This window comes from Gaeumannomyces tritici, assembly GCF_000145635.1.
Source record: "Gaeumannomyces tritici R3-111a-1 unplaced genomic scaffold supercont2.1, whole genome shotgun sequence".
NCBI classification, from domain to species: domain Eukaryota; kingdom Fungi; phylum Ascomycota; class Sordariomycetes; order Magnaporthales; family Magnaporthaceae; genus Gaeumannomyces; species Gaeumannomyces tritici.
The window spans coordinates 5,323,070-5,334,332 of NW_008804545.1; the positions used below are offsets into that span (position 1 = coordinate 5,323,070).

Here is an 11,263-nt window from a genome sequence, read left to right on the forward strand (position 1 = left end):
GGATGTGGCTTAATTAGGAAGGATCTGCCATTTGTCATGTTAATAGGTGACTACCTAGTCAGTTGGTCACTCGGAACGTCCACATTTTGCTTCGGTGGACCAGCTTAAGGGACCCATCTCCCTCCGTGTCAGGTTTGCACACAACTAACACGAGCTAACGCTCTTTTTTTCTTAAAATACACCACTTCGAGCCTATTCGTGCGGGCTAAAAGCGCCTGCAATTTAACGGTCCTCCGAAGTAAAGTGCGGCGGGGCAATTCGACGTTTTCGGGGCAATTCGACGTTTTTCTGTAACATTTTTCCCCAGCCAAATTAGCTAAAAACCAATGTATCGCCGAAAAAGGTAATAGTTAGCCGAATTCCTATAAGTACGGTGCATAGCCAAAAAACCATCGTAATTTTAACCCCGCCAATTTAGGCTTTGCGCTTTTAAGTTTTCCAGCCAAATTTTACCGAAATGCTTAGGATCCGGTGCGAAAAAAAGCGCGAAAAGGCCCGGGCTAATAAAGCCCGGGTCCTAATAGCTTTGGAAGCTTTCGATTAAAGCGGTTTTAAAACCTTCGCCGCTTGCGCGCGGCAATACGGGATAAACCTTTGCTTACTGCAAAAGCGCTAGCAAAAAGGCGCCGGCAAAGTAAGGAACGGCGGGCACAATAAAAAGCTAATAAAAATCGAAGATTTTGCGTTGCTTGCGTGGGCTAATTGGAAGCAATTAATTGGTAGGTTAATTTAAACGGTTTTGGGTACGGTTTATTAGCAAATAAATTAACCTTTTTTAGGAAACGCCGTTACCGCAATTGCCGTTGTTTAAACCGTTAATTCGATCCTTCGCCGCCGGCTAACCCCTTTTTTAACAAACGCTAAAAAGAAATGGGTTTAAGCCTGGCTTTCGGCTTATAAAAAGCTATTAAAACGGGTAAAAAAAAGGCCGCAAATTATCGAAAAGCGCGCGGCACAAAATAGGCTAATGCTAAAGGAATGGTTCGATTTTTACGCGCGGTGCGTAAAAAAATATCAAATTAAGCCGGAAAATAAATGGAATTCCAACGAAATAGGCTTTCGGGTAAGCGTGTTCCAAAAAAACCTTATTTGGTGCTATACGGATATCGAAATTTGGTTCCAAAACGATCCGGATTACCGAAATATCGTTACGATTGTTAAAACCTGCTCGGCCGCCGGCGCAACGATCCTTCCGTTTATTATTATGGCCGGGATTTGTATTAACGAAAAATACGTGCGCAACTTTTTAAATTTAAAAACGATTTTTACCATAAGCGAAAACGGTTGGACCAACGATTTAATTGCGTTCGATTGGTTTAATTATTTCGTTAAACAAACGACGCTTTCGTCGCTTAACGAATATTGTTTGTTATTAATTAACAATTACGGATTTTACTTAACGTTACCGTTTTAAGAAAAGTGCGAAAAGAAAAAAATCGTAATTTTCCTTTTTCCTTTGCATACAACCCACAAATTGCAACCTTTTAACGTCGGTATTTTTTTAACCTTTAAGGTTGCGCATTAACGGGATTTCGTACGGCAAATTAAGCAAAGCGCGGTTAATTACGACCGCGCAAAATTTTTTAACGGGCTTTACAATATGCGCCGGCGTACTTTTAAAATTAGCATTATTAAATTAGCCTGGCTTAAATGCGGGCTTTAGCTTTTCGATCCGGAAGTTATGCTTAATAATTTGGAAAATCCGCTTATTTCGGCCACGTTAAAAGCCGTAATTACCAAAAAAATCGGTTATATTCCTAACGCAACCGAACAATTCCGCCGGATAAAGCAACGAAGCCGGTTTTTTGCCTTTTTTTTTAACGAGGTTAACGAAGCCAACGAAATTTTACGTTTGTTAAAAACGCCATCGTTTGTTTTGCTAGCCCGCGATTGGAAAAAAGCTACAATTCCAACGTTAGATTTATTAGCAATCCGCCCGTACGAGAATTGGCTTTAAAAGCGCTTACAATTTTTTGCCGCAACGGGCAGGCCGATTTCGCCAACGGTAATTTACGTCGTTTCCAAAATGAAAAAAGCTAACGAGGCGGCGATATTTGCAAGCGCGCGCGCAATCGAAAAGCTCCGGCAGCGGAAAAAAGCAAATATTAATTAAAAAAAAAGGAATTTTTTTAATCGATTAATTACCAAAATAAGCTTAATTTTAGCGGGCAACGCACGATTGCGAATAATTAATAACGAAAGCGCGCGTTTCGCCGGCTAACGTAAAAAGCGCCGGCATTTCCGTAACAAAAATATTAAAATAAAATTAATAACCTTTAAGCGATAGTTAAAAAATTACAAACGAAAAAAAAACAAACGATTAAAGCAATTGCGGGCACGTTTTATTTTGTAAAAAGCACGGCGGAACGAAATTACCGCGTTAGTACGCCCGTAAAAAATTTTCTTTTAAAACGAGGTCGATTTTATCCGGATATATTGGCAATAACGCCGGGATCGTAACGATTGGTTCCATGCTTTCCGCGAAAAGGCTTTGCTTTTTGCCTGCGAATAATTTAATAAGCAAAAAAATAACGTTTTTTTTTTCCCGATTAGTAATTTACCGAAATACTTTTTTTTTATACGCTTTAGCAAATAATTGCTAAAAACGAAAGCACGGTCCGAAAGGTTGTACGAAATTACTAAAAAGTAAAGTACGGTTTTAATTTTGCTTTAGCCGTTTTTTTTCCAAGCAAATATATTGCGAAAAAGTACGAAATTTCGTTACCGGAAATTACGAATAACAAAAAAAAATAAATCCAAATTACAAACCGGTTATTAATTTAACCGGTACGGATTTGCTTTAAATAATTTTATTTTTTGCTTAATTTAATCCACGCCTTTTACTTTTAATTCTTTTGTACACCGTGCAAAAAATGGTGGGCGGTTTATTACCTTTTTCGGCGATACATTGGTTTCTAGCTAATTTGGGTGGGGAAAAGTGTTACAAAAAAAACGTCGAATTGCCCCGAAAACGTCGAATTGCCCCGCCGCACTTTACTCCGGAGGACCGTTAAATTGCAGGCGCTTTTAGCCCGCACGAGTAATTTTAATTGCTCAGGGATTTCGTTAAGCATCTTTGGGTGATGGCTTGCGGCAGGTCTGTGGCGTAGCAACCCAATCTACTTAGGATTGTCGATTTGGACAGCAGGTGCAACGGAAACCCCGAGTCTAGGGGGGCGTAAATGCCGACTGGCAGATGTGCTCGGGTCGAGCGCGCAAAATCTAGACCCTAAGAGAGGCAGTCTGCGCCGTACGACAGATGGCGACAAAGTGGATGTAACGTGGAGCGGGAACCACACGATGTTTTCTCACAAGTGCGATGCCTGAGAGGTAACCCTCGGGCTCTATAACCCGCGGGGTGGTTTGTGCACTGACATCGACGTTATGGCACCAACGGCCGCCCGTAGACCTGGCTCATTCATCATCAAAGACGAGCCTCATATTTGGCGGTGTTAAGGTCCGGGTCTGTCCTGCGAGCAGGGAGATGCTGGCGTTGGGTTAGAAACGACGTTGAGAACCTGCTTGATGGTGATCTAAGCAACGGCGGCACAGGACACAAAAAGGGGGCCAAAATAAGCAACGAGGCGACCACACCTGCGGCCCTCCTGGTTCTGACTGACGTGCAGCCTGGCCGGATGGTGCGGCCCATTCGCTCCTATTCCATAAAAAAGTCCCTTTTCTTGGGGGACGGTTCATTTCCTGGGAGGCGCGCTTGCGTCTGCACCCCGCCACTCAGCTAGGATTCTTGGCGAGGAGCCACGCAGGTCGGAGGCGCCCCCTCTGGAACGAAAAGGGCTGAGCCTGTGCCGTAGAAGCACCTGGATATTTACGTACTAGCGACCTGTAGGTAGGTGCGGGCACCTAGTGTAGATGGACACGGCAGGAAGTGAAGCGAAGGGAGGCACAGAAAGTCGAGTCAGGCGCAGGGCCTAGACATGCAGACATGCATGTGTGGTAGCGGTGTTGCGACGCTCCTGGATGGGGGCGGGCTTTTTGGTCGACGGCGTGATATCCGACGGCGAACCATGGACTGGCGGTGCCTTGGCGACGAACGGGCGGGTGGGCACGCAACAAAAGACAGCGCAGCAGCAGCAGCAGCAGCAGTAGCAGCAGCAGCAGGCTGGGTTGGGCGGATGGGATCCTCACCCCGCCGTAAACAAAAAACCCAATTGGCTAATGCAGGAACGAGCCAGCGGCGCATCACAGCCGTCAGGGCCGAGCCCCACTCATTTTGTTTCTTGTGGAGAATCCGGCGTGTGGCTGCGGGCCCGTGCATCTCCACTGCCCTGTCGTTCGCTGAAAGACGCGCCAAGTGGTGCCAAGCTCCTTCCCTCCGCACCTTTTCACTGTCCGTTTTGGGAAAGTTCAGGGACGCCGTCGACAGGGGCCATCATGCAGGCCGGGTAATTATCCGCACCAGTGCTGTGCCCCTTTTTTTTTTTTCACTGTCTCGACCTCTTTCTCTTTGCCGGTCTTTGTCAGAAGGAGCACACAAGAAAAGAAGAAAAATCCCCCCCTGAAGGAATACGGTGCTTCAGGTTGGCGTCGGCTGTTGTTAGTGCGCCCAAAATAAGCACCCACCTGACTGGGCATACCATCAGAGCCTCGGGGGTCTGGGGAGCTCCCTGCTTCCGGTTCCTCCCTCTTCACTCCCGAGCATGCAAACCGAAGATTCTGGTCACAACCCCACCTCCCAAACAACCTGGCTGCTCAGAGGTCATGGCGTGCACCCCTCGTTCAAGACGGCACTGACGATGGCCAGATGTTGGTGGGGCTGTCCAAGCGCCGAGTTCGTATTTCCCTCATGTTTCTTTTTTTCTTCCCGCTCAAGGACTCGGCGGGCGTTCTTGCTAGCGTTAAACGGACTCGAGGCTCAACGGACGCAAACTCCCCGGGGCGTTCGATCCCATGGGATGACATGTCTATGACACCGCCACGGCGGGGATACCGACCTCTCGACATGCCGAGATATCCGTTGGCGTGGGATATCGGTACCATACGATTGCAATTGCAGTTCATGGTCTAGCACGTTGATTCCTCTGGACCGCCCGCAGGAGACTCGAGAGCCCGTGCGATGGGGTGCAATCTCGTTCGCTCTGCAGGCTTTGAATGGGAGGGCTCAAAATACCCTGGCGAGCAAGCCCGTGGGGTCGCATTGCCGGCTAACCTGGTCGGCCCACCCCCGAGAGCCAGAAGATCGACCCCTCCCAGGGTCTGCCTCTTACGACTGGCCCAGGTCGTCAGCTGTGTGGGCCGCGGCGGCGGCCCAGGTCTTCGTGAGCATGGCCCTTTTTTGGGTTGTTTACCTCGTGGAGCTGAATCTTCTGCCCCACGCCGCTTGGCGGCGGCCACTCTGCGGCCAAGCCTCTTCCTGCTGCCGACGAACCTCAGCCCAAGCCTGGCCCTTGTCTTCTGTCGACCGTCGGATCGTCTCCTCTCTACAGTTAGGCTCTCTGTTAGGGGAAGGCGGGCTAAGCCAGGCCGGCCTGGGTCTGTATAAGTACTCCCAGATGATCGTCTTCTTCTGATCGACACTTTCACCACTCGCTCCTCCATCCCTCTCATCTCTTGGGTATCGGCACATTGGGCCAGTCACTCGCTTGTTGCTTTTGGTCATTCGTTTTGCCAAGGCATATCACATACCCATCCACTGGTTTCCCTTTTCCCCCTTGTCTACTTAATTCTCTACTGAGCAAGAGTATCCAATTTCTCGTTTGGCCATCATGTCCAGCCTGCGCTCCCTTGTCGCGGCTGCGGCTGTCGTGTCCTACGCTGGTCAGACATACGCGTGGACCGTCGCCCTCCCGCCCTGCCTGTCAGCCTTCCAACCGTTTGTGTACTCGGGCTGTTACAATGATGTCAAGAAGCCCGACACCCTCAGCTTCAAGAGCCCGCTGTCCCGCGAGAACATGACGGTGGAGATGTGTGTGGCTGACTGCAAGGTATGTCGACTTGCTGATTTCTATAACACGCAGCCAAGGTTGCAGGAGCTAACATGAATGGCGAGAATGTAGGGTAACGGATACCGCTACGCGGGACTGGAGTACTACGGCGACTGCTACTGTGGCGCTAGCGTGAACGGCCCCGAGGCCACCGAGGCGGAGTGCAACCTTCCCTGTACCGGAAACAAGAACCAGACGTGCGGTGGCAACGACCGCATCTCCATCTGGCAGGACCCGACCTTCAAGCACATCAACGAGACCAATATCGAGCACTTCAAGAACATTGGGTGCTACACGAGCAATGCCAACGGGGGCAAGACTCTGGCGTACCCCGTGCAAGACGTGACGGGCCAGACCTGGGACGAGAGCACCGCTACTACCTCCAAGTGCCTGGCTGCCTGCAAGTCCAAGGGCTTCCCGTTCGCCGGAACCGAGTACGGTCAGGAGTGCTGGTGTGGTGTGGTCATGGGCAACGGCACCGTTCCCGCCGACGCCTCCGAGTGCAACATGCCCTGCAAGGGCGACGCCAAGGAGAACTGCGGCGGCAGCTCCCGTGTCAACATCTGGGTCTCCGACGACCTCGAGTCCCTGGAGCCATGCGGTTACACGCCTCCCTCCTCGTCGACGTCGTCGACCACTACTTGGCCTTCGACTTCTTCGTCGGTCATCAGCACGTCATCGACCTCTTCGGCCATGGTCAGCACGTCGACTTCCAGCAGCTCCTCGTCCACGACCTCAACCAAGGCGTCGACAAGCAGCTCGTCGACTTCCTCCACCAGCTGCACCACGTCCACCACAACCAAGGCCACGACTAGCAGCTCGTCGACCCAGAAGACTTCTTCTACCAGCTGCACAACTACTTCCAAGCCCCCTGTGACGACCAAGCCGCCGACGACCACTCAGCCCCCCACCACCAAGCCGCCCACCCACACCCCGACGACCTCCAGCGCCGTCTGTGTCACCACCGTTGTCACCACCCCTAAGTGCGAGTACAAGTGCGGCAACTGGTGCTCTGGTGAGCTTCCTAACTGGGAAAACCAGAACGACTGCAAGAGCGCTTCCTCCAACTGCAAGCTTCAGGTTGCTGCATGCTTCAAACAGGCTGGCTGGCCTGGGGCCGCCGAGTGCTTCGGCTTCCAGCAATGGTGCGACAGCTGCGACAAGTACTGCAAGCAGCCCCCCAAGAACAAGTGCTCCAAGGGCGACTGGTTCAATCAGAAGCCCCCTGTCAAGGGTCCCTCAGGCAAGCCGACGACCAAGACCATCACGGTTCCCTGCAAGCCCACCACCACGTCGAAGCCCCCCCACACCACCAGCATGCCTACCAAGCCTACCACCACCACGAAGCCCAGTATGCCCAACACCACCTACAAGTGCCCTGTGCCGACGGTGACCAACATCTGCAAGCAGCCGACCAGCTGGAAGGACAACTACGGACCTGGCAACCCCGTCGGTGGCATTGAGCTCCCTGTCGTGACCTGCAACGACATCAAGCGTGAGCATCAGTCAGGCAAGCAGTGGAAGCTCTACACCGACTCGGACAGCTCCAAGTGCCCAGGTTACTCTCACGGCGGTGTGCCCAACGCCTGCCAGGACGCCTGCAAGGAGCAGTACGACGACTGTGTCAAGGTCTATGCCGAGGGTTGCAAGGCCAAGGACAGCAACAAGGGCGGCTGGGGCGGCTCTCCCAACGGTTGGCCGTGGAAGCGGTCCATCGCTGGAAGGACCGTCTCTTTCCCTGACTCCTGGTCCACCGCCAACAACAAGTGCCGCTCGCAGTACAACGACTGCTTGGCTGTCAACAAGGGCGTCAACTCTGGCGGCAAGTGCTCCTCTTGGGGTCAGGGTTGGTAAGCTCCGACAGGGAGCGAGCCTGTCTCGGCTGCCCTCGTGTTCTCACCGGGATCGGATGGCTTGACGTTTACTTATTTCTTTCTGGTGTCATCTGGTGAGATGGGCAGAGCAATCCAACAAGTGGAGGAGAATGAGTTTGGTTTTGAGATTGTTCCTCAGCACCTGTTAATGGCGGTCAAGCTATCTATTACTTAACCTGGCTGCTGTGTTATTTACGGCAGCCGTCAATGATAATTCTTATTGCTTCTCACACCCCTTGCCATTGGGGAATACTCCCATTGCTGCACGCGTCTTGTTTGACTTCTGGTTTATGTCGTATTCCTTATGTCTTGCGGTAACCCCGGCTAGGCGCTAAACCAAAACCAGTAGTTCCATAAGTGGGTCTCTGTCCAAGCCAAGCGGAGAAGGGCTATGCCCCACAACCAAACGGCGGACTTTCCAGGCAGCCCAAAGCTCGATGGAAGGCGATTCCATTCTTCATAACTCGTAAGCTCGATATCGTCACCTTTTTTGCAACACTATCGACACAACCGTCTTTACATCACCCGAAAAAGCATATCGAAAACGACAAAGAGCGGGAAAGAATATCATCTGCGTATCGTTATTACCACCGCCCTCTTCGGTCGCTCCAGGCGTCGTGCGCAGCCATGGCCTCCAAACGCAAGGCTTCTGGTGATGCGACCCCCGGCTGGGAAACGCCGCTGTCGGGCGAGGACGAGGTCGACGAGGAACAGGTTGCTCCGGACGACTCGCTCGGTCAGGCCGTCCTCAAGAATGTCGGCAAATTCGACATCGGCGCCTTCCCCTATTCGCTTCCCGCCCGAACACTCGACTCGGCCGCCCGCTACTTCTTTCCGGAGCAGCACAGAGACTTCACCGCGCTCGCCCTCAAGCCCGACCACCAGGACCGACCGCTGCGCATCGACGGCTGGGGCAAGCTCTACCTCGAGAACTTCCACCCGCTGGCCCCGCGCGTTCAGGACTTCCTCATCACCGTCGCCGAGCCCGTTTCGCGCCCCACCTTTATCCACGAGTACCGCCTGACCGCGCACAGCCTGTACGCCGCCGTCTCGGTTGGCCTGACGCCCAAGGACATCCTCAGCACCCTCGACCGCTTCCTCAAGAACGAGATGCCTCCCAACGTCGCCAGCTACGTCATGCACTGTGGCCAGAGTTATGGCAAAGTCAAGCTGGTGCTGCGCGACAACAAGTATTTCGTCGAAACGGCCGACCCGGCCGTGCTGCAGATGCTGCTCAAGGATCCCGAGATCGGCCCCTGCCGCGTTATGGGCACTGAGGAGACTGTCACGGCCGCCCCCAAGGCGGGCACCATCGCCATCGCCGGGTCCAAAGAGGCCGCCGGCGCCAACGCCTTGCAGAGGAAAGAGGCGGGCAAAGACCTATACGAGACGGCGGACCAGGTGTCGCGCTCGCTCGTCGACACGGGCAACGATGAGGACGAACAGGAAGTGGTGCACTCGTTCCGGATCCAGGACACTGCCGTCGGCAAGGTGACGGAGCGCTGCCTGGCGTTGCACTATCCGGCCCTCGAGGAGTACGACTTCCGGAACGACCACATGAACGCGGACCTGGACATCGACCTGCGTCCAAACACACAGATCCGACCGTACCAGGAGAAGAGTCTCAGCAAGATGTTCGGAAATGGACGTGCCAAGAGTGGCATCATCGTGCTGCCCTGCGGCGCTGGCAAGACGCTCGTCGGAGTCACGGCCGCATGTACCATCAAAAAGGGTGTAGTAATCCTCGCTACCAGCACCATGTCCGTCATACAGTGGCGTGCCGAGTTCCTCAAGTGGTCCAACATCAATCCAGACAGCGTCGCCGTCTTCTCGTCGGATCAAAAGAACACGTTTGATGGAAACACGGGCATCATCGTCACGACGTACGCAATGGTAACCAACGCTAGGAAGCGCTCGCACGACTCGGCCAAGATGATGGACTTTCTGAAAAACCGAGAGTGGGGCTTGATGCTCCTAGACGAGGTGCACGTCGTGCCCGCCAACATGTTCCGGCGCGTCGTTGGCACCATCAAAGCGCACTCGAAGCTTGGACTTACAGCGACGTTGCTGCGTGAAGACGACAAGATCGAGGATCTCAACTTCCTGATCGGACCCAAGCTCTACGAAGCGAACTGGATGGAGCTGTCGGAGCAGGGGTTTATTGCTCGGGTGCAATGCGCCGAGGTCTGGTGTCCAATGTCACCCGAGTTCTACGAGCAGTACTTGGCCGCGCCCCCAAAACAGCGGTTGCTGTTCTGCGCGACAAACCCGACAAAATTCCAGGCATGCCAGTATCTGATCAAGTACCACGAAGCACGAGGGGACAAGATCATCGTGTTCTCGGACGACGTCGCGGCGCTCAAAATGTATGCGTTCAAGCTGGAGAGGCCGTTCCTCTATGGTGATACGTCGGAAAGCGAGCGGCAGCAGATCCTGGAGCTTTTCAGGAGCCATCCCGAAACAAACACACTGTTCCTCTCCAAGATTGGCGACACGTCGCTCGACTTGCCCGAGGCAACGTGCCTGATCCAAATTTCTTCGCAGTATGGTTCGCGTCGTCAGGAGGCGCAGCGGTTGGGGCGGATTCTGCGAGCCAAGCGCAGGAACGAGGCGGGCTTCAACGCCTTCTTCTACACGCTCGTGTCCAAGGACACGGCCGAGATGAACTTCGCGTCCAAGCGGCAGGCTTTCCTAGCGGATCAAGGGTACGCCTTCAAGGTGATTACGCAGCTCAAAGACCTGGAAAAGACACCGGGACTGGCCTTCGCAACGGCCCAGGAACGGCGCGAGCTGCTCCTCAAGGTTCTTAACGACAAGGAGCACAAGGCCTTGGTGGAGGCCGAGAAGGCGGCGTTGGAGGCAGACGGAAACATGTTTTACGGGACGGACGGCAGGCCGATGCGCAGGGCGGCGCGGAGGACGGCGGGGATGTTGTCGGACTATGGCGGAGGCCAAAACATGGCGTACGTGGAGCAGAACAGGAGTGCCAACAGGGCGCTCAAGGCCAAGGGCAAGGCCAACCCCACAAGCAAGTTCTTCCAGGGGGTGCGCAGGGAGTCCGAGAAGAGGCGGAAGGCAGCCTGATAGAATTTCTTTTTAGCGGTGCCGGCTTTTATGTCTTCTTTTTTTCTAGGGTGGAGTTTGGAATGATGCCCAAGACGCGTGGCGAACAGGAGTTTTCATGCTTATGGCTGGTTTGGACGATGCATGTTTTCATGATAATATATACCTATCTCTAGCCAGAGCATTAGGGGACTTGGGATAGAATGGAAGCTGTTGGCTCCTCCTATTAGATAGACTAACCTCCATGACAACTGCGAATTAGAGTTGATTCCCACCCCTATACGGAACACTGATGTAGTCACGCCACGCAAGGGTGGGTGCATGCCAAGTTGGGGACCGTGTGGGCCCGGTATGCATGCTCGCGGAAAGCTGTGGAAGTGGGCA

The 11,263-nt window shown here is 53.1% G+C and overlaps 3 protein-coding genes across 3 annotated transcripts; 2 read left to right on the forward strand and 1 right to left on the reverse strand.

Moving 5' to 3' along the window:
- Positions 1-2,406: 2,406 nt before the first annotated feature.
- GGTG_01689 (hypothetical protein) lies at positions 2,407-4,134 on the reverse strand (the record flags this gene model as incomplete). The annotated part of the gene is made up of 3 exons (XM_009219458.1): positions 2,999-4,134; positions 2,845-2,919; positions 2,407-2,639 (listed from the first exon to the last, which is right to left on the reverse strand). The coding sequence occupies exons 1-3, from the start codon at positions 3,072-3,074 to the stop codon at positions 2,407-2,409; spliced, it is 384 nt and encodes a 127-aa protein (XP_009217722.1). The 5' UTR covers positions 3,075-4,134.
- A 468-nt stretch (positions 4,135-4,602) lies between these two features.
- GGTG_01690 (hypothetical protein) lies at positions 4,603-8,048 on the forward strand. The gene is made up of 2 exons (XM_009219459.1): positions 4,603-5,942; positions 6,015-8,048. The coding sequence occupies exons 1-2, from the start codon at positions 5,724-5,726 to the stop codon at positions 7,794-7,796; spliced, it is 2,001 nt and encodes a 666-aa protein (XP_009217723.1). The 5' UTR covers positions 4,603-5,723; the 3' UTR covers positions 7,797-8,048.
- A 236-nt stretch (positions 8,049-8,284) lies between these two features.
- Positions 8,285-11,158, forward strand: GGTG_01691 (DNA repair helicase RAD25). Its single transcript, XM_009219460.1, has one exon. The coding sequence runs from the start codon at positions 8,444-8,446 to the stop codon at positions 10,898-10,900; it is 2,457 nt and encodes an 818-aa protein (XP_009217724.1). The 5' UTR covers positions 8,285-8,443; the 3' UTR covers positions 10,901-11,158.
- Positions 11,159-11,263: the final 105 nt, after the last annotated feature.

Excerpts from the sequence above, each read along its gene's own strand:
- GGTG_01690 (XM_009219459.1), top strand. The coding sequence starts at position 5,724 with ATGTCCAGCCTGCGCTCCCTTGTCGCGGCTGCGGCTGTCGTGTCCTAC. Across the intron at positions 5,943-6,014 it reads TGTGTGTGGCTGACTGCAAG|GGTAACGGATACCGCTACGC; the intron begins GTATGTCGACTT and ends GCGAGAATGTAG.
- GGTG_01691 (XM_009219460.1), top strand. The coding sequence starts at position 8,444 with ATGGCCTCCAAACGCAAGGCTTCTGGTGATGCGACCCCCGGCTGGGAA.